Here is a 23,396-nt window from a genome sequence, read left to right on the forward strand (position 1 = left end):
GCAAAAAAAGGTAAAATCAGGTTGGATTTGCTTAATGACTATTCCACTTAGCAACTGAAATTCTGGTCCCAATTGTGGTTGTTAAGCAAGGACTATCTGTAGTGATTTATAGCATCTGCAGGTGTGACCTGATTGTCGTCGTGGCAATAGAAGGCCTGCTATCTCTGTTCATTGATGGTTGGATGATGCTAGAAGATGCTATAGATCAATAGTGAGGAAATCTTAATTTGTGAACCTAGCCAAAGAGTACTTCAGGAGTTGTTGCTTGTACTAGACACACAGCTGGGAGAGGTAGCTAATACTTCAGACACAAATACTATCTTGAGATGCATTAACAGCAGCATAGAATCCAGATCATGGAAAGTAGTTGTGCCTTTTACTCTGCCCTGGTCAAACCTCACTTGGAATACTGGTTCTGAGCATTACAGTTCAAAAAGGGCAATGACAAATAGTGAGTTCAGAGGAGAGTTAACAAAGGGTGAAGAGCCTAGAAACAAGCCCTATCAGGAACAGTTAAAGGCCCTGGGTATGTTTAGACTATAGAAGAGAGACGATAGCCACATCCAAGAAGGAGTGGACTTATTCATTGCCCCAGAGAACAGGGCCAAAACTGGTAGGTTAAAACTATAAGGAAGTAGAGTCAAGGTAGACATCAGGAAGAACTTCCTGACTGTACAAGCTGTCAGCTGGTGAAACAGGGTGGCAGATGAAGAGGTGAAATCTTCCCTGGAGATTTTCAGAGGCTAGATCAGTGTTTCTCAACCTTAGCAACTTGAAGATGTGTGGATTTCAACGCCCAGAATTCCCTAGCCAGCATAGCTGGGATTGTTGCAAAATAATAAGACCAAGCCCCTCTGCTTTCAATCCCTGTTCTAAAATAACTTAGAATTAGGTTTGTAGCATATATATTGCAGAGAGCAGGAGATCATTGATTCTACTTTCTCCTCTGGCTATGATTAATCAGCATCAGAGAGTCCAATAACCCACTGGATTCACACATTACATTTTCTTGTTTTTGTTTCTTTGACAAAAATGTAAAAATATAAAAACCAATTTACATGTTCTTTAATGCTGTGTGAATAACATATATATTATATTAAAAAGAAAGGGAAAACAATAAATGGCTGCATTCAGATAGATAGATAGACAGACAGACAGACAGACAGATAGATAGATAAAAAAGCAAGGAAATTTGACCAGATCGTTGAAAGACATCTTCCTTGTCATTCTGTCCAAAGAATGGATTGTTTTAACAATGGTTTTCTGGTCAAACAAAAGCTGGAGTGGAATTCCAAGTGCCAGTGAAGAATATTTATTAATCAAGCCTGATGCATTTTAGCTACATGCCTTTTCAAAGGGCACTTTGTAAAGGTGGTAGAGATCTATTGCATTGATACCCCTAGTTCGCAAAGGGCCCTCAAAAAATTAGAAATGTTCTGGCTTGATTGCCTCCATCCTCTCTTTTTTTCTCCTGCCCTCTTTCCTTTGTTTTTACTGAACAAGCTGCAGTACCTGGACTGGCTCATAAATCTAATAAACTCAATCCACCCAAATCTTAGCAAAAGGTTTAAACCAAGGGCTTTGCCTTGTTTTGAATTAGTCTGACGGGCAGTGATTTCTGGCGGAGTGTTCTGCATGAACCAGCCCCTATAGCGCATTCAGCAAACATTGGCTTGCGATGCGTCCCAGTGGAGGAACGAGACTGGAGGAAGATGAACTCCCTCCCCTACACTGACTGCGGACGCTCCGAGCATAGGGGCTGGAGGTACTCCTCGGGCTGCTAGTCCTGGGTTGCTATGGCGACGGCCTGGGGGAGGCCTCCGGAGCGCTGGGGGCGCTGTGTGCAGATGGGAAAACGCAGCCGGGCCGAGGTTTGGGGGACGAGAAAGCGCTGCTTCTCGTTCGCTGGCGTATGTGACCAGAAGCGGCGAACCGGAGGGGGAGGACGGAGAGCGGCGGAGCGGGTTGAGGGCGGCGGGCGGCCCGGACTGTGCTGCTGCCTCCGCACCCGGGAGGACCCGAAGAGGAGGCTCGAGGGCTGATATGTCCGACAACGGCTTTGACCGGGCTCCCGGCGCTGGTCGAGGCCGAGGGGGTGGTGCCCCTTTGGCCCCGGAAAGCGGAGCTCGCTTGGGAATCGGCGGCGGCGGCGGCGGCAGTTTCGGAGCTCCCGAGCAGCTCCTCAAGCAGGGCTTCGTGCGCCCCCAGGAGCCTCTCCGGCCGCCCAAGACGTCGCCTCCGGGAACCAACCCCGCCTCAGGTACTGCGCTCCGTCGCTTCATTGCCGCCGCCCCCGGGTCTCCTTGACTCCCAGCTGCAAGTTTCTGGTTTGGTTGAGGAAATGGGGCGGCTCAGCCCAGTCACGTCTCCAGGCTGACGAGGCTGGGCCGCCGGGAACCGTCCCCCGCTTGCCTATCCCCAGGAGAAGGCGAGCCTGGTAAGGAAAGGACTATTCCCACCCCCAATCCGCCACCCCTTCTATTAATGCACCATTGGAGGCTGGGGTTTGTTTTGCTTCTCGTCTCCTTCCGTCCGCTTCAAATGGCTCTTAACGCCCTGTAGTTACTCCTCAGATTCCTCTGTTTCTAGCCCTCTCGGGGTTCTGCACATGGGGTTGCGAAGTAATAAGCCCAGGCCTCTCTGCTTTCAAATAAATAAACAGGCAGACTTCCTAATTTATACCGGGTATCCTTTTGCTGTAGTCTTTATACAGTACCATCAAATCGCATTTAACTCTTTTGGGGTTTTTTGATGGGTGTGCAATTTGTGTGAAATTTGGCAATTTCATCAGAATAGATCCAACCATAAGCTTTTGAGTTTTCATTGCAAATATTAGGGAGCAATTCTAGGCACATTTTACTTCGGTTTAAATATCAGTGAATGTAATCAGACTTCTCAATAAACTATAGGTTGTAGCTGTTACTCATCTTTTTCAAATATCTCTGCTCATGGAAATCAGATTTCCTACTTGAAGGGATTCAGAAACAGGATTATTAACTTATGGAAGGCTATCTGGCCTCATTTTATTAGTGGGGTGGGGATATAGGTATACATATTGTTGAAAAGTATCTCTAGGTCTGGCTTCAGCTGCAGTTATCTATTTATTTTTCAGATTTGTGCTACTGCCCATCTCCCCCCAAAGAGGGACTCTGAGCAGCTAGCAACCCTATTTCCTGCATACCCCTTCCTCTGTTTAGATTGCCCTTTAAAATGACCTGGAATAAATATGTTGGGTTGTAACAATGTGTCATTGATCTATATTTGTGTAACCTCTGATATTACATAGTAAGGTATGTCTGATTTGACCTTCTCAGTGCATGAAACCATTCATACCTGTATCTCATGAGAATAAGAAGATGACTGCACTCTTAAATAACTTATTTTTAATTTTTTCTGCTTTCACATCTGATGCTAAATTTTATGCCAATTGATTTGGACATTTTTTTCAATCAGTAGAATTTAGTTCCAAGTTAATATGTTGTTGGCTGAGTGAAATCCTAAACACGTGAATAAAAATGCAAATACAAAAACCCAGTCCTAAATGGGATTCAGAATACTCAAGCTTAGGGTTGCATTAAATTTTGTAGTACTATACTTAATCCAAGTAAGCATCATTAAGATACTCAAGGAGTAATTCTATTCTAGGCATATAAAAGATATAAACTGAATCTATATTTTAAGTAATTTTACATGACACAATAAGACAATATGAATAAATAGCAAGTCAGGTAACACCCTTTACCTGTTAAGCTCTGAGAAGAAAATTCTATTAAAATCATTAGCTTATTTCTAAATTTCTAAATAAATTTGATGTTTTCACTTATTTGAAAACTTTCTGGACCATCTTTCATAGATCTCAATAGTTCAAAGTCAAAAATTAAAACAGAGAAATGATGCAGACGTCCCTATTTTTGTACTTTACAAGAATATTATCAAGCTACAAATGTGAGTGAAAAAATCAGAACATGTGTTTTCAATTAATGCCTGCTCTGGAAAAAATATATTTTTATGCAATTCTGTCAAAATAAATATTTATGGCACTATTAAAATAATCATGAGATAATGTGCTGTATTAAATACTGTTAAAGCAAGTTGATTGCTAAAAAATATTTCTCAAAAAATAGGATTTATATTCCATACAGTACTGCTGTTGATCCATTGTATTTGTACTCTTTACACATTCATTTTAATAAATATATCTTCTTGCATATTAGAAGGATGCTCACAGAGTTGTTATGTACGAGATGGGCGGCAGAGAAATTTAATAATAAATAGATAATTTTTTGGCTTCCTTTCCTCTTCTGAGACTGAAGGGTGGGGAAAAAAATAATATTTAGACAATATAAAGGCCTGTACTGGGATGGAAGAGGTAAAGTTTTAAAACAAAAATGTTCTTATCTTGAAATTATATGTTCTAAGCAGGATTAGTTAACTTTTCTTTTTTTGCAGGGGGGAACTGAAACACCTGGGGTGTTTAAGTCAACAAGAAGATTAATATTTGCATTTTTGTTTGAAAGATAGGAGATTCACTATTCACTACTCTAATATCTTAAATGTATGGCAGGTCCTCCATTCTAGCTTGCTCTAGTGTAAGAATGAGCCTCCTGCTATTGCTGGCAGAAATGCATGATGTTATTCTCAACTCAACCCCAGCTGGTAGCTAACGTAACTTATGCCTCTGTTTTCTGGCTCCACATCAGATGTGTTTTCCATCTTGCACAGGCTGAAGGCTGTAGGCCAGAGAAGTCCACTGGGTATTACTCCCTTTAAACAATTCTACAGCAGTCCTTCCCCAGCCTAGTGCTTTTGGATTGTGTTGGAATTGTAGCTCCAGAATTCCCATTCAGCATTCTGGAGAAGGTAGGAAGGACAAGACACTTTGTTTCAGGTAATCAGCCAGATATTCTACCTATCAGATAGTTCCTCAGTTCTGTCTTTTGGATGCTGTTGGAAAAGAGCTGCATTAGCTTGCTTATTTATTTTATTTATTTGTGTCAGAAGCATCACAATTAAAATAGTCATACTGTAAAACATAGAATTTAAAATATAAGATATAAAAGTTAAAATATATAAAAGTTAAACAGATCTTGCCCAGAAACTGGCAACATTTATTGTGTTCTGTCGCGCTGTCATGAGGTCCTCAAATGTGCATTGATCAGGGCACAGAGGACAAGTGTATATACGTGTTGTTGTCTGTGTGTCTCCACATTCACTAAGGGCAGAGGCCACCGGATAGCCCCATTTGTTCAGCGTATCTCTGGATCTTGTTATGCCCATGCACAGTCTGTTCAGCGATTTCCATACCTCCCAACTTTTGCCAGACCCAGGTGCCAGCTCCTCTGCTGGTTCCATCCAGTGTTGGTTCTTTGTAGCTTTCCATAGGTCCACTCTACTTTTAAATTCATCGAAATCTTCCATCAACCTAAGGAAACTTCCTGGATTTTGATCTCTGTGGAGCTGGTTGTAGGCCATAGAGAGGGTGTTGTTTGGATATTGATGATTTAAGCCTCTCTCTATATGCTGCTGCTGCTCTACGGAGAGCAGGCGGAGCAATTCCGGCTAGATGGTAGATCTTATCTAGAGAGGTAGGTTTCAAACATCCAGTAATACTTCTGCTAGCTTCATTCAAAGCAAGGTCTACTTTCCCAGCATGTGCTGATTTATACCAAACCTTAGCTTGCTATACTATATGAACACAAATCATTATGCACTATAATTTTATTTTGCAGCTTTAAAATGACTCTACTTGAGAACAGTATATGAACAGAATTAATTATGACAAAAATGTTACAAAGTCAACTTTATTTATTCTAAATATTTTGGAATTGTGTTTTTCTATGTGACTTGCAGATTTTACATTGAAGAACCCTATCAATAACTTTCTTAAGTTTGAAATCTGCTGTAGATGTTCCAATTCAGTTTGGGTTAGAGTCAGGGTCACTGGGCTTATTTTACTTCATTGATTTGAAAATAGCAAAGAATCATTTTTTATTAGGACCTTTTAGAAAAATCTTGGACTGTGAGATTAGTACAACACTGCCTCTGTTCGATAGCAATTTAAATTATCACAGATTCTAATAACGAACTCTAAAAATGCAGAAAATCTTATAATTAAATTGATGCATAAGAGATTCTTACAGCCCCATCGTATGTATTCTTGTAGACAGCAGTCTCTGAACAGAATTACTGTGACCAAGAAAACAATACCAACCATTTCTATTGTTATGGGCCATTTTTATTCTCTCAGGAACCTCTCTTTACTTTATTTGAATATATTGTATTGATTTCAGTATAGACTTGTGATATCAGTAGTAGTCATTTTCAACTCCCATTACTTTTTAACTTCAGAGTGCTTCCATTGCTTTCAGAGGACATTCTTGTATTTTAGTACAACCCTTTCCAAAGTTAGTCAAAAATGAGATTGTTTGACCAACTCTGAGGGGATGCTCTATGTTCAGCTTCTACCATCCTTAAAGCGGGAAAAAACAACGTAATATGTGTAGGGTTGAATTCCCAACTAGTAATTATATCTGAGCATTTCCTTTCAGAATGTTGTTACTGGTGAGAGCTAGGGTGATTATCATCCTGCCAGGGTAGTAGAATAGATGGGAAGGAGAAATGTGTATGAGAAAGCCAATGTAAGATTGTATGAGGGGGTCAGAGGAAGAGAAGCTGATTGAAAATAAATGATTTAGACAAATATTTTTAATTTATAGATTTAAAGCATTAGTTGTATAAAATAAAAATACAGAAATATTTAAAATTAAAAACAAATATTAAAATATACATGGAAAACAGGTCTACCAGTGACTGCAAATCTTGACAGCTACAGGTAGCAGACTTTATCATATGCTGTGGAGCAACAGTGAAAAATGGTATTTTCTTCATGTCCTGCTCATTATCATCTTTAATGGATCTGATTGGCCACTTTTGCTGCAGTGGCAACAGAGCTGTTCTTGAACAGGGAATGGACTACTGTCCAGTAAATGCAGCTTAAGTTAAAAAATATGTACACACTTATTATTAGTCATGAGCTTTTATGTGACCTTGTCTACCACATGAGCAGAATTTATGAGCCAGATGGCTAGAAGAACAGTAATTGGATCTGGTTAAGTGACTCTGATTAATTCTATTTAATGTATTACTATTTATCTGTTGTTCGAGGTAAGAAAATTGTTTATTGGATCTGTAGATATCCAACAATCAGAAGCTCCAAATGTTCATACAATTCACTTTCATCCAATTTGACAGATCTCCCATAGCTACCACTTCCACCTAGTGTTACAGCCAACAACATTCAGACTCTCATCCCAGGATGGGATTTGATAGGAAAAGGAGGAAGGACAGATGACCATTGATTCTCATTCAGTCATAGTTTAGTAGTCCAGCATTTTATAAATGCAAGTTATCTTTAAAAAATTAAGATCACTGCCTCACCCTCAGGTTTTAGAGATTCAGAGTCAATCAGTTAAAAAACAAATATGCTAGGTCAGAGTCTGCCAACACAGCAAGGATAGAGAAGTAGAAATGCCTCACCATTCTTATCATAAAATAGGCTCAGATGTGAGCACGTACTCATCCTTAGTCAAATTCACTTTTGCTCTTTCTCCATCAGTGTGCTAGATGTCTCTTCATTTCATCTCCTTGAGTTCCTTGGTAAACCAAAAAGCCCCTCAAATCTGTGGATTCTGCTCATTTCAGAGGAAAAGAATACTTAATGGGAAATAACGTATTTCCCAAGTTTCCAATTTCTCTTTCCAGATGTTTTTTTTTAATGTTCCTAGACATCCTCCTCCAATTCTGTTCTTTCCCTAGGCTTTCATATCTTGAATGATGTTACTGAATTTAAAAAAGGTAGAACAACTGGGGAAAAACTAAAACAACAATCAAACAGTCCAATCCATTAATGACAATCAAAATCTCTAAAAACATCTTAATGGAATACAAAAATGAAATGACATCTGAGCCAATCTCTACCTGTCCTCAGTAATTAAAAATAAAATATAATTATTTTTTATAATTTTATTAAAATTACAATTGCAACAATAAGAACTAATGCAAACTAAAGAAAAAATAGAAGGTACAGAAAAGGAAAAAATAGAAAATATAAGAATATAGTAAAAAAAAAAAAAAGAAATATATAAAGAAATGACTTCCCCCTTCATCACAAGTATAAACAATTTTAATAACTTAGCACCTGCTCTTAAAATACAACAGATGATCTCTTCTTCCCATATTCTGTCTCTTATCTATAAACAAATCCTTAAAACCTTGTCATTTTAGTCCTGATGTCAGCAAAAGTCCATTAATGGTTACCAGAGATAGCAATATATCTATTTTAACCTTGATCAAATAAACCAACTTTATATTCCTTCCTTTTACTTTTAACAGTCTTGATCTTTAATCCCTTCAAATAATGTCCTCAAACTTGATTTCTTTTCATTCATTCTTTGTCCCTTCTCGCAAAATTCTTCAAAGCTTTAACAAGCCTCTTTTTTGTAAATCCAATATAAGAAAAATTATCCAGGTCACTCTTTTGGTTTGTTATTTGTATATTCATTTTAATTATTAAGACATCAGCCAGTTTCATTTGTATATCCAGTGTAACATCTTTTTCCATGTCATTCTTGTAGCCTGTCATTTTAAAATCCACTTTCAGATCAGTCTCAGTCTTGTCCAGTAAAATTTGTTCCTCTTCCATAACATCTTTTAAACACAGTCTATCTATAATGGCAGACACTCTTAAAATTAACTTCTGGGTCCATTATTCAAAAATATCCTTCAATGTTAAATTATTTTGCTTCATTCTGTAGTTGTAAGTTAAATTTGTTCTTTTCCTTTAATTGTAATTTTTAGTTCCTTCTGGTTGCATCTGATATCCAACCTTCAAAGTACCATCCGATCATGTCTTTCTTAAAAGAATTCAAAACAACAGCATTTTCCAACAGGAAGGATTCTTAGAATTAATTCCAAAATCTTATTTCAGATCCATCTGGATCCTTAGCCTGTTTGTAACTTTCCAAAATCAAAGTTTTAATCACACTTTTGCTGTTTATTTCCCCCCAAAAAACTTTCTTTAAGTCCTTAAACTTGTATTTACCACTTCTTTCACTAAGGATTGAAGGAAACTCATCCAGTGCTGTAAAACTTGTTGATCCAAAAGTTCCTAATAGCTGGAAAGCAGTTAACAAGCAATTTCTGAAAGTGATTAGAAGGAAATTTGCAAACCCAGTGTCCTTTTAAAGGCACTGACTGTGTTTTGAGCAAGATAGCTATTCCCTCATCTCTCAGAGCTCTAAACTCACCAGAGACCGCTATCTTGTGGTCTCCTCATGAGGAGCAATTGTCTGGAGCACTTGTGGGCAATCTCAAATCCTCTCCTTGTCCGGAGAGGAATTACAAAGAGCCGATCTACTTGCCAGCTCTTAATTCCACTGTGGTTGTTGGCTCTGCTGTCTTCAGTTCACCATTTCTTCCGCAGAAGTCCCAAAAATCAAATATAATTCTTTGACAATCTGCATTTTAGGTAACAAAGAGTATGAATCTGAATTTCTTAGATCAGTCTAAGCATAATGGGAGTTGTCTTGTGGGCTACCTGTGAGAGTTGGAAGTTTAAAGTCCTAAACGGGCACTTCCAGTCAATGATAATGTAGAAAGAGACTACTTTCCCCCCTGTTTTTTAATATTAGTTATATACTGAGTATGCTGGTGATACTCAGGTACAAGTAGTCCTCATTTAGTGACCACAGTTGGGACTTGCAACTCAGTTGTTAAGTGAAGCAGTCACTAAGTGAAACTGCAACTGTGCTTATGATCTTACTTCAGCTTTCCTTTGCTTTATGGACCTGCAAAGTTGTAAATGCAACGTTTGGTCGTAAAGTTACTTTTTCATCACCATCGTAACTGCAAATGGTTGTTAAATGAGGCAGTCACTAAATGAGGACTGCCTATATACTTAAGTACCCTGGGCTGAAATAGTAGTTCCATTTTGTGAGAAGAGCATACAGGACTTCCATTGTTTAAGAATTGCTACTTGCCTTCTGGGATATTTTTATCTACTTGAGGAATACTAAAATAATATATTTAATGCCTTCTGTTCGTTTGATCTGGATTTTCCCTTATCAATCTTAGTACATGTATTATCCAATACCTGTGATAGGCATCCTGTTACAGGGTATACAAAGTGGCCACTGGTTCAGTGACCATTCAAAGTTATGACAGCACTGAATGAGGAAACTTATGGCCAGTCCTCATAGTTGCGGCCATTGCAGGGTCCCCACTGTCACATGACCACGATTCAGACACTTGGCAACTGGCTCACAATTATGATGGTCACAGCATCCTGTGGTCATGTGATCACCATTTGCGACCTTCACTGTCAGCTTCTGACAAGCAAAATCAATGAGGAAGCTGGCAGGAGGTTTCAAATGGCAATCATGTGACTGCAGGACACTGACCATGTGGGATTCGCCTAACAACAGCAACTGGCATTGCCACAGTTGGCACAATCACATGACATTGCACTATAGGACCACATCACTTAGCAGTTGAGTTACTGGTCCCACTTACAGATGTTAAGTGATGACTACCTGTATAATATTTAAGAGTATGTTGCTTTTAGTATCTAAATAGGTGATTGTATAAAGCTATTTCTACTGAATCATTCTGGCTTTTTTATTTATCCATTCTTCTCAGATACTAAGAATCAAGATACAGTATATGTTTGTCTCAAGTTGTGGTTGTTTATTCGTTCAATCGCTTCCGACTCTTCGTGACTTCATGGACCAGCCCACGCCAGAGCTTCCTGTCGGTCGTCAACACCCCCAGCTCCCCCAGGGACGGGTCCGTCACCTCTAGAATATCATCTATCCATCTTGCCCTTGGTCAGCCCCTCTTCCTTTTGCCTTCCACTCTCCCTAGCATCAGCATCTTCTCCAGGGTGTCTTGTCTTCTCGTTATGTGGCCAAAGTATTTCAGTTTTGCCTTTAATATCATTCCCTCAAGTGAGCAGTCTGGCTTTATTTCCTGGAGGATGGACTGGTTTGATCTTCTTGCAGTCCAAGGCACTCTCAGAATTTTCCTCTACCACCACAGTTCCAAAGCATCAATCTTCCTTCTCTCAGCCTTCCTTATGGTCCAGCTCTCGCAGCCATATGTTACTACTGGGAAAACCATTGCTTTAACAATGCGGATCTTTGTTGTCAGCGTGATGTCTCTGCTCTTAACTATTTTATCGAGATTTGTCATTGCTCTTCTCCCAAGGATTAAACGTCTTCTGATTTCCTGACTGAAGTCAGCATCTGTAGTAATCTCCGCACGTAGAAATACAAAGTCTTTCACTGCTTTTACATTTTCTTCCTCTATTTGCCAGTTATCAATCAAGCTGGTTGCCATAATCTTGGGTTTTTTTGAGGTTTAGCTGCAAGCCAGCTTTTGCACTTTCTTCTTTCACCTTCATCATAAGGCTCCTCAGTTCCTCTTTGCTTTCAGCCATCCAAGTGGTATCATCTGCATATCTGAGATTGTTAATGTTTCTTCCAGCGATTTTAACTCCAGCCTTGGATTCCTCAAGCCCAGCATGTTGCATGATGTGTTCTGCGTACAAGTTGAATAGGTAGGGTGAGAGTATACAACCCTGCCGTACTCCTTTCCCAATCTTAAACCAGTCCGTTGTTCCATGGTGTGTTCTTACTGTTGCTACTTGGTCGTTATACAGATTCTTCAGGAGGCATACAAGATGACTTGGTATCCCCATACCACTAAGAACTTGCCACAATTCGTTATGGTCCACACAGTCAAAGGCTTTAGAATAGTCAAGAAAACAGAAATAGATGTTTTTCTGAAACTCCCTGGCTTTTTCCATTATCCAGCGGATATTGGCAATTTGGTCCCTAGTTCCTCTGCCTTTTCTAAACCCAGCTTGTACCTCTGGCATTTCTCGCTCCATGAATTGCTGAAGTCTACCTTGCAGGATCTTGAGCATTGCCTTACTGGCATGTGAAATGAGTGCCACTGTTCGATAGTTTGAACATTCTTTAGTGTTCCCCTTTTTTGGTATGGGGATATAGAAAAGGTAAAGGTTTCCCTTGACGTAAAGTCCAGTCGTATCCGACTCTAGGGGGCGGTGCTCATCTCCGTTTCTAAGCCGCTGAGCCGGCGTTGTCCGTAGACCCCTCCGTGGTCATGTGGCCGGCATGACTACACGGAACGCCGTTACCTTCCCGCCGAAGCGGTACCTATTAATCTACTCACATTTGCATGTTTTCGAACTGCTAGGTGAGCAGGAGCTGGGACTAGCAACGGGAGCTCACCGCGTCACGCGGATTCGAACCGGTATGGGGATATAAGTTGATTTTTTCCAATCTGATGGCCATTCTTGTGTTTTCCAAATTTGCTGGCATATAGCATGCATTACCTTGACAGCATCATCTTGCAAGATTTTGAACAGTTCAGCTGGGATGCCGTCGTCTCCTGCTGCCTTGCTATTAGCAATGCTTCTTAAGGCCCATTCAACCTCACTCTTCAGGATGTCTGGCTCTAGCTCACTGACCACACTGTCAAAGCTGTTTTTGATCATACCCATGTTTGCCTGGAATTTACCTCCGATGTTTCTAATTTTCTGGAAGAGGTCTCTTGTCCTTCCTATTCTATTGTCATCTTCCACTTCCGCGCATTGCTTGTTTAAAAATAATTCCTTATCTCTTCTGGCTAACCTCTGGAATTTTGCATTTAATTGAGCATATCTCCCCCTATCACTGTTGCCTTTTGCTTTCCTTCTTTCTTGGGCTACTTCTAGTGTCTCAGCAGACAGCCATTTTGCCTTCTTGGTTTTCTCTTTCTTTGGGATGTATTTTGTTGCCGCCTCCTGAACAATGCTGCCAACTTCTGTCCAGAGTTCTTCCGGGACCCTATCTACTAAGTCCAGTCCCTTAAAGCTATTCTTCACCTCCACTGCATATTCCTTAGGAATATTAGTGAGCTCATATCTAGCTGATCTGTGGGTCTTCCCTAATCTCTTTAGTCTGATCTTAAATTGTGCAATAAGAAGTTCGTGATCTGAACTACAGTCAGCTCCAGGTCTTGTTTTTACCGACTGTACAGATGTCCACCACCTTTGGCTGCAAAGGATGTAGTCAATCTGATTTCGGTGTTGTCCATCTGGTGAAGTGCATGTATAAAGCCGTCTCTTCGGTTGTTGGAAGAGAGTGTTTGTTATGCAGAGTGAGTTGTCTTGGCAAAATTCTATCAGCCTATGTCCTGCTTCGTTTTGTTCTCCCAGGCCATGCTTACCTGTAATTCCAGGTGTCATCTGACTGGCCACCTTAGCATTCCAGTCTCCTGTGATGAAAATAACGTCTCTTTTAGGCGTGTTGTCCAGTAGGTGCTGCAGATCCTCATAGAACTGCTCTACTTCAGCTTCTTCAGCATCTGTGGTTGGGGCGTATATTTGGATCACTGTGATGTTAGATTTTGTTTATACCTATACCTATACCTATAGCTATTTCTTATAAGAAGAAGAAAAAAGTGATGCTGTAGGGTCTGGTCCTTTTGCTTTATAGCATGCTAGCTTCCATTCTACTCCCTTTTTTAATTTAAAAGAACACAGATCAAAGTGAGGCAGGAATGCTACCCAGAATAAGTTTTTTAAGCACATACATAGCTTTCTCTTAACACGGGCATTAAAAGCTGGTGTAGCATTCCAGTCTCCTGTGATGAAAATAACATCTCTTTTAGGCGTGTTGTTCAGTAGGTGCTGCAGATCCTCATGAATGCAGCAATTAGCATATCTCTAATATGTACTGTATATAATAGTTTTGATTGTACAGAGTTAAGGAATATGTCCTTTTTGGGCTTCAGTTCTGTGGGGCTTTTCCCCTGACTGAGTTGTAGAGTTATTATCCATCCTTGAGTCAACTCCAGTATAAAATTTGCTGTCTGCATTTCTGATCTCTATTCTGCCTCTGTTGTCTCTGTTTCCAGTCATTGCCAGTCACCCAACTCCCTTCAGATTTACTGACTTTGGGGCTGTGAAGGCAAGTCATAGGGGGACACACACAAACACACACACACACACACACACACACACACACACACACAAGATGTTGTCAGGGCATGTTTGTGCCATAATTAAATGCAAGTGCCAGCATGGCCTGCATGCACTTACCTGGAAAATGAACAGACTGGGATTTTCTTCTGAATAAACATGCATATTCTTGCTTTGCGAATTTTATAAGTATGTTGCATAGTTTAAGCTAAATTATACATTTGATATTGGCAAAGCATTAAAATTTGTTTAGACTTTAGTCACAAAATACAGATTTACGCATACATGCACCCTCCTTTTTACCCTTCCTCCCTGAAAATCCTAGTAGCTTTTTCCCAGGACTTCAACTTTTCTGGAAATTTTGCTTTCTGAATGCAGCTGTATAGCTTAATAGATGCCCTATATACATATTATTGTAGATTGAATACCTACAGTGAAAAGGAGTCATTTCTAGATGAGCTTGTCTCCACTAGTAAAGAAATAAAGGTACACTTGCAATTTTTGTAATATTTCTTACAGGGGTGTAGAAAGACAGAACTACAGCAAAGTGCTTTCATTTTTTAACTTAATAACATAACATAATGACATTATATATAAAAGAAAAATTCCCTTCTCACCCCTGTGGATGGTATGTGTCTTCCTCAACCTTGGGTCCTCTGCCAGAGGCCTGGGAGTTTGAGGGTTCTGCGCAGTATCTTAGCTGTTCCTAGCACTGCACTATTTTGGACAGAGAGCTCTGATGTTGCTCCCAACTTGGGAGTCACAGCCGCAAGTGCCCCTACCACCACTGGGACCACGTTGGCCTTCACTTTCCACATCCTCTCTAGTTCCTCCTTCAGGCCCTGGTACTTGTGCAGGTTCTCATACTCCTTCTTCCTGATGTTGCTGTCACTTGGCACTGCTACATCTATCACCACCGCTGACTTCTGGTCCATGTCTACTACCACGATGTCCGGTTGATTGGCCAGTACCTGCCTGTCTGTCTGGATCTGGAAGTCCCACAGGATCTTAGCCCTGTCATTCTCCACAACCTTCTGTGGAATCTCCCATCTGGACTTGGGAGGGACTAGCCCATACACTGCACAGATGTTCCTGTACACAATGCCATTCAGTGTATGCTGTTCCTGCCTGCATCTTACACCCTGCCACTGTGTGTAGGACTGTCTCTGAGGCCTCTCTGCACAGTCTGCACCTCAGGTCCTGTCTTGTGTGGTAGACCCCTGCTTCTATGGATCTGGTGCTTACTGCCTGTTTTTGTGCTGCTATGATCAGTGCCTCAGTGCTGTCTTTTATTCCAGCCCTTTCCAGCCACCGGTAGGATTTCCCAGCCACCTCAGCTATCTGTTGATGGTACATCCCATGCAGGGTCTTGTCTTGCCATGGCACTTCCTCTGCTTGATTTTCCTTCCATGTGTGCTGCTGCCTCGGGCATTCTCTCAACAGCTCATCTTTAGGTGCCATCTTACTGATGTACTCCTGGATGCTCTGGGTCTCATCCAGGACAGTGGCTTTGACCCTGCCCTCCCTCTTTCCGCCTGGTGTACAGTCTCTGGGTGTTGGACTTGGGGTGGAAGCTTCCGTATATTGTGAGGAGCTTCCGGGTCTTCGCATCAGCAGCCTCCATGTCCTCCTTTGGCCGGCTCACTATACGGGCAGGGTATCTGATGACTGTCAGGGCATACATGTTGATGGCATGGATCTTGTTCTTCCCATTAAGCTGGCTCTTCAGGACCTGTCTTATCTTTCAGTGGTACTTGGATGTTGCTGTCTTCCTTGCCTCCTCATCGTGGTTCCCTTGAGTCTGTGGGATACCAAGGTATTTGTAGCTGGTCTGTATGTCTGCTATGTGGCCTGCTAGTAGTTCCACCCCATCAGTCTTAACTACCTTCCCTCTCTTTACTACAGTCCAGCCACACTTCTCCAGTCCGAATGACATCCCAATGTCCTCACTGTGGATCAGTGAGTTGATGTCTCATTCACTCTTAACATACAGCTTGTTGTCATCCATGCAGAGGAGGTGGCTGATGATAGTTCCACTCTTGAACTTGTATCCGTATCCAGTTCTGGTGATAATCTGGCTGAGATGGTTCAAGCCCATGCAGAACAGCAGTGGGGACAGTGCATCACCTTGGTATATGCTGTACTTGATGGCCACTTGTGCAAGCTGCCTTGAGTTGACTTCCAGTGTTGTCTTCCACAGTCCCACTGAGTTCTTGAAGAAGGTCCTGAGTGTTCTGTTGACTTCGTATAGTGCCAGGCATTCACAGATCCATGAATGTGGCATTGAGTCATAGGCTTTCCTGTAGTCAATCCAGGCTGTGCTCAGATTGGTCTTTCTAGACCTCGAGTCTCAGGCGACTGCTCTATCTATGAGCAACTGGTGTTTGGAGCCTCTGGTGTTGTTCCCAATGCCCTTCTGAGCTGTGCTCATGTACTGGCCTATATGGCCCTGCAGCTTGGCGGCTATGATGCCTGATAGGACTTTCCATGTTGTGGGGAGGCAGGTTATTGGCCAGTAGTTGGATGGTGTTGTTCCCTTGTTGGGGTCTTTCATGATCAGCAGTGTCCTACCCTGTGTTAGCCAGTCTGGGTGGGAGCCTGCTGCTAGTCTGCTATGTCCTGCTTCATTTTGTTCATTTTGTTTGTTTTGATAAATTTTTATCAAATATGATAGGATGTACAAAAAGTAAAATGATTTATTACATACTCTTTACCCTTTATTTTAATTTATTAATTTATTTATCTAATTTATCCCTGCCCATCTCCTCCCGTCAGAGGCCTCTGGGCGGTTTACAACAAGCAATTAAAACCATCACAATAGTACAAAAAAATACAGTAAAAATACTATAAATAAAAATAAAGAATAAAGAATAAAAAATGCAAGCAATGATGCCTGATAGGACTTTCCATGTTGTGGGGGGGCAGGTTATTGGCCAATAGTTGGATGGTGGTGTTCCCTTGTTGGGGTCTTTCATGATCAGCAGTGTCCTACCCTGTGTTAGCCAGTCTGGGTGGGAGCCTGCTGCTAGCAGCTGGTTCATCTGTGCTGCTAGGCATTCATGCACTGCTGTTAGTTTCTTTAGCCAGTAGGTGTGGATCATGTCTGGGCCAGGTGCTGTCCAGCTCTTCATGTTCTTGACCCGCTGTTGGATGTCTGCTACTGTACTGTGATGGTGACTGGTTCCTGCTCTGGGAGATTTCTGTGGTCTGCTCTCAGGTCCTGCAGCCACTTTGCATTGGTGTTACGTGTCTTCTCTTTCTCCCATATGCTCTTCCAGTACTGTTCAGTTTCTGCTGTAGGTGGCTGTGCTGTTACTGTGTTGTTGCACTGCAGTTGGGAGTACACCTTGGATGGTTCTTTGGTGAACAGGGCATTTATTTTCTTGGCCTCTGGTTCTCTAGTGTATATCCTTAGCCTGGTAGCCAATGCTGTGAGCCTTTATTTAGCAGTCTCTAGGGCTTCAGACAGAGTCAGGCCATTATATTTTTTCAGTAGTCAAGTCTTATCCTTAATCTCCACACCCTTCTGTAGTTCCACCAGCTGACTGACTTCTCTTCAAGTTGCCTTGATCGTAGCCTCCAATCTCATTTTCCAGGGAGGGGTATGTACTGCTGTTCTTCTTGATCGTGTAGCCAAGCAATCATGTAGCCAAGCATCTCCAGGATTACAGTGGCTGTAGAGTATACTAGTTCATTGGTTTGAGTTATAGTGGTAGTAGGGATTGTCGTGAGGGCTCTGTTGGCATCTTCTAGCATACTATCTGATGGTACTTCTCCACTGAGCCTTGGTAATCGGTCTCGAGAGTTGACTGCAGCTAGTTTATCCATGATCTTTTGCCTCATATCAGCTGCAATGCTTTGTAATGGAGGGGGTGGCAGTGATGTTCCAGCTTCAGGTGTTGGCTGCACCTCCAGTTGTTCCTCTGGGTCTTATTGAGTTTGGGTATATAATGTGTAGTTAGTCTATCTCAAGTTGCGAGAAAATGCTGAAAAGACAAAACAACATTTAGTGATGGCGTGTTATCTAATCCAATTTAGAATTCTTAAATATTTCCATCAAATTATAATATAATGGCAAATACAGGATTAACTACTGTTATAAAGATTGTACTGCAAGTTGGTAATGAAGTAAAATTATAAGCTGAAGAAAAAAATGTGTTTTATTACAGTATGTTTGTGTAATACTGATTGAAAGTATATAGCTACAGAAAATTAAACATTTTCTTTTACTATAGGTCTAGAAGAGACTATAGAAACTAAATCTGTCAAGAAGACATAATTTGAGATGTATGTTTGACTAAAAGTGTAACTTAAAAAATATTCAGAGTTATTGTGGATGGTTTGTTAGGTTGCCATTCAAGAATTCTGTTCACAGCTTCGTCATTAGTTAAGATCAGATGAGTGGTTTCCAGGTACCACTTTTTCAGAGGTGGCTTCAGAGTCACAGAACTTTCAAGGAGCTTTTGCTTCATTTAGATGTGCTGTTAAACCATTTCCTGTTTCACAAAGCTTTCTGTCTATTGACTTCCTAGTGCTTTAAAACCATTTTGCTGAGGCAATACTTCATAGTATTTAATTGCTTTTTACTATTATTGAATCTAATATTGTAAACTGCTTTGGAAAGATTTTTTGTCACTAAGGATGAAGTATTCATAGAATACAATAAAACAGTGAGTGAAATCCAGTTCTATTTTTATGTTCACAGAAGCAGTTTCCATTGCCTCCAGGTGCCTTGAGGGTATATAAGGAGGGAACGCAAACATCCTGCCATATGCGGGAGTTCACCTGCTCAATGAATGCACTTAATATATTTTACTGGTTTATTTATATAACCTTTTATAATTGCGTATCTCCTAATTATTTGCCAAACGGGTAATTTTATAATGGCAAACTATACTGCCAGAATAAGGTAAAGATAGGTTTCCCTTGACGTAAAGTCCAGTCGTATCCGACTCTAGGGGGCGGTGCTCATCTCCGTTTCTAAGCCGCTGAGCCGGCGTTGTCCGTAGACCCCTCCGCGGTCATGTGGCCGGCATGACTACACGGAACGCCGTTACCTTCCCGCCGAAGCGGTACCTATTAATCTACTCACATTTGCATGTTTTCGAACTGCTAGGTGAGCAGGAGCTGGGACTAGCAACGGGAGCTCACCCCGTCACGCGGATTCGAACCGCCGACCTTCTGATCGGCAAGCTCAGCAGCTCAGCGGTTTAACCCGCAGAGCCACCGCGTCCCTAACTGCCAGAATAGATAGAGGTAATTTTGAACTGTCATATGGTACAGCATATGACAGCTAATTATTTGGTTTTTGTATAATTTTTCAGAGCAAGCAAGAGCTGCATCATTACCAGAAAAAAAAATGTCTGGCTCAGCAGTGACTAAACCTCAGGTAGCTGTGCCTCCAGTGGTAATGTCAAAGCTGTCAGTAAATGCACCTGAATTTTACCCATCAGGATACACCCCAAATCATGCTGTAAGTATTGAGAGTTCCTCTTCGCCTTCTACACCTAAATAAGTGAAATTTATAAATTTATTAGATTTTTTAGGAGATGCATTTGCTCTTAAAAGACCAAAGACTTCACTCCAAAATTTCCTTTTGTGATATAGAAGTATCTAAAAACTAAGATGCTTAAAATTAATAAATGTTATTCCATTAGACACATGAATGCTAAACTAAAAATACAGACATTTTAATTATAAATAATGTTAATGAAACAATTCAAATTGTCTCTTATTTGTTTTTAGGAATCTGCTTTAGAAGATGACTGTGATGAATATCCAACTTCAAGAGAATATGTGCAGGATTTTCTAAATCATCTTGCAGAGCAGCCAGCCTGTTTTGAAACTGAAATAGCACATTTTGCGGAAACTTTAAATGGCTGTGTGACTACAGATGAAGCTTTACAAGAACTTGTTGAACTCATATATCAACAGGTAACTTGTTGGCTGATTGTGGTGTTAGAAATTTGTGTAAAAGCAAGTTTACATGACCCATGGCACAGGACCAGGTTATTTGAGGAATTTATTGTCTCCCGTTTCTGCCCATCCACCATGCTCCAACAGAATGGGAATGCTCCAGGTCCCTTCTTTGAAACAGTATCATCTCATGGGACCTAGGAGATGTGCCTTCTCTGCTTTGGTGCCTACTCTCTGGAATGATTTTCCCCCTGAGATTCCACTAGCCCCAATCCTGCTAGCCTTTAGGAAGACTTTGAAGACCTGGATTTTCCCTCAGGCATTAGGGGCAGGATGGTAGATGAGTTCATCTTGCAAGGTCTAACAGTTATGTGCCAACTGTGTGATTTGTTCTTGTAATTTCAGGTTTTTAATGAAGTCTATTGTAGTTTTGGTTTTATTGCTGTGCACCACTGAGAGTCCCATTTTTTAAAATTAGGTAGCCATATAAATCCTTAAAATAAATAAAAAGTAATGCAATGAAGCCTTTACCTCAAATAACTAAAAGCTTAATGTAATTCAAGCTTTTGAGATGTGGAAGTTAATTGTAAGCATTTAAAATAAAACTTAGCCATACAATATAAAATAATAATAGAAGTATTCCTTTGAATATTGAGCAGCAAAATAATTGTGCACTTTATCTGCTTCAGTACCTGATACAGAAGAATATTACAACCTACATAACTGAGAAATATTTACCAAAAAATGTTGTTAAAATAAATGGAAAGTATGTGTAGTAAACTTCTAGGCATTATTTTTAGAGGAAAATCATCAGAGAATCAGCTGTTTTTGATTAGAATCTAACCAATAGGGAAGTTTTAGTATTTAAAGCAGAATTAATAGGAACTTGCGGGGGAAATGACCATATATTTTGCAAATTATTGATTTTAAAGGCAACTAAAGCTGAAAGCTCTCACGTGTATATTCTGGATATAAAGAAAATGGATTATAATAGAGTAAAAATAATACCATTATATTGCTGGAGAAGCTAATGTGAAAATAGAACTTAAGATGAGTGGGAAATCCTAAAATTTGAGTTATTAAAACAAAATTGCTAACAGTTCGAACAAAAAAAATGAAAGATAGTTGAAGAAGTTAGTGCTCAGAATGTTTTTTACAGAATCTGAAAATCAGAAGGACACATAGATAGAAGAAATCTATCAAGAAAGAGAGCTTAGAGATAGTCCAAATTTGTAGAGATGGTGTCAGGGAGGCTGAAGCACAAAAATCATCTGAATTTAGTGAAGGATGTTAAGAATAATAAAAAGGGCTTGTGTAGATATGTTCAAAATAAATGGAGGGGCAAAGAAAATAATATACCATCCCTTCAGTGACGATATAAGGAATATACTTATATTCCTTGTAGGGAATATAAGTAGCAAAGAAATAGCAAAACTATTCAGCGTCTATTTTGTCTTGGTCTTCTTGGAAAAGGGGGCATGGATTCCACTAGGAAATTGTAAAGAGCAGGTAAAAGATGCAAATATTCCAGTTTGAGTTAAGGGAATGTTTACTGGCTCTGAATTGAGTTCAGATTTTTAGACCATATGGATTGCATTTTAGGGTCATAAAATATCTGGATGATAGTCTGGCCAAACTTCTCACTATTATCTTTGAGAAATTCTGAAGGGGTGAGGTACCAGATGACTGGAAGAACATGCAATGTCTATTTTCAAAAAGGGAGAAAAGGCAGATGCAGGTAACTATAGATCAATATCTCTGACATCAGTACCTGAGAAGATTCTAACACAGATTCTAAATCAGTCTGTGAGTGTCTTGAAAACAATGAAGTTATTGCCAGAAGTCAGAATAGATTTGTCAAGGCAAATTTGCTAGCGTTGGATAAATTCTTAGTAGATGGTGGACATGGAATGGGTATAATGCATCAGGACTTCAGCTAAGCATTTGACAAAATATCCCATGATACTCTGATTGGCAAGCTAGTTGAATATGGGCTGGGTGGTATGTTTATTAGGTGAATCCTTGGATGACTTGGAAGCCTTACAAAGGGTGTTGTTGATCATTGTTCTTTGTTCTCAGAGAGTGCTTTTCAAATGGAAGTGCCACAGAGTTTGGTCATTAGATAAATATATATTCCCTAATGGCTCAAATGAAAAGGGGAAGGGATTTTTGCTCAGATGTGCAAATAACACAAAAGTTAGGAAAGCTAAAACTCCAGAAGATGGAAACAAAATACAAAATCATCTTGATAGACCAATGTCAGAATTGAACTTAGCAGGATGAGAAGAGGGAGATGACAGCTACCAGTTCTTTACCATGAAAGGGCAGGAGAAAGAAACCGAGGATTTAATACAGCATTATGTATCTATATATGACTGAAATCTTTAGCTTGATAGAAACTGCTCTTCAGCTCATTTAGGATGTTGTGACTGCAGTAATGGAATTTTATCCATTCAAATCAGGGCCTAGATTTCTTGTGAATGTGCCAAATTCCAGAGAAAATTATTGCTAGTGTCTGAGGCAATCTTGAGAAATGATAAAGAAATGGGCTGAAAACAAAAAATTAAATTCAACAGAGATGCAAGTACTTTGCTGAGGAAAAAGAACAGAAGCATCAACAGTAATATAGTTTCCAATCATACAAAATGATCGTTTCACTCTATTTTACAGTGGTCATGACTCATTTTGAATAGTCTGTCCAGTTCTGGGCTCCAGTCTCTTAAGAGAAATTTGAACAAACTGAAACCCAATGCAAATGATGTCACTGAAGATGATCAAGGAGTGTTATACAGAAGGCAGCAAAAGCCTGTTCCCTGTTACCCCTGAGTGAAAGACATGGAATAATGGTCTTATGTTAAAAGAAGGCAGGTTCTGATTGGATGTTAGGAAACAATTTGACCAGAACAGATTATCTAGGGAGACCTAAGCTCCTTTCTCTGGATATGATCAGACAGATTTTAGACAGCCATCTGTCAGGGATGCTTTAATGTGGATTTCTGACCTAAACAGTGGGTTGTACTCAGTAGCTTAAATGCCACTTTGAACCTTTTTTCTGTGAGGGAAGTTAGGGTAGGAGTTGGTAGGTACCAATTCAGTACAAATTTATGTAAAACTTCTTAGATATGTAACAGAGAGTAATAGGTGGGTTTGCTTACAATGCTTTCATAATAAAATAGTAGGTATTAGGACAGTCAGTCTTGGTTTCTTGATTTGGCATCTCTTATAATAATAAAAAAAAAAGCCACCGGTCTTTGTTAATGTTATGTCATCATCCATTTAATCAAACCAGAAATCCACTCAGTTTTTTTTAATGGATAAATCTTGAAATAGTATCTTACGCATGACATCTCTCTATCCTTTTATGACACTATACTAATAAGTTTATCTTATATATGTATATCAATAAATTGTTTGTTTTTTTTAACCTTGGAAAACT

The 23,396-nt window shown here is 40.1% G+C and overlaps 1 protein-coding gene across 1 annotated transcript in view; it reads left to right on the forward strand.

The window, feature by feature from the left end:
- Positions 1-1,907: 1,907 nt before the first annotated feature.
- PAIP1 (poly(A) binding protein interacting protein 1) overlaps positions 1,908-23,396 on the forward strand; it is a 46,382-nt gene continuing 24,893 nt past the window's right edge. The window contains exons 1-3 of the mRNA XM_063295703.1: positions 1,908-2,260; positions 19,369-19,517; positions 19,790-19,978. Coding sequence (XP_063151773.1) covers positions 2,044-2,260; positions 19,369-19,517; positions 19,790-19,978 — 555 coding nt within the window. The 5' untranslated portion in view covers positions 1,908-2,043. The remainder of the gene's footprint in view (positions 2,261-19,368; positions 19,518-19,789; positions 19,979-23,396) is intronic.

This window comes from Candoia aspera, chromosome 2, assembly GCF_035149785.1.
Source record: "Candoia aspera isolate rCanAsp1 chromosome 2, rCanAsp1.hap2, whole genome shotgun sequence".
In the NCBI taxonomy this organism is placed as follows: Eukaryota; Metazoa; Chordata; class Lepidosauria; order Squamata; family Boidae; genus Candoia; species Candoia aspera.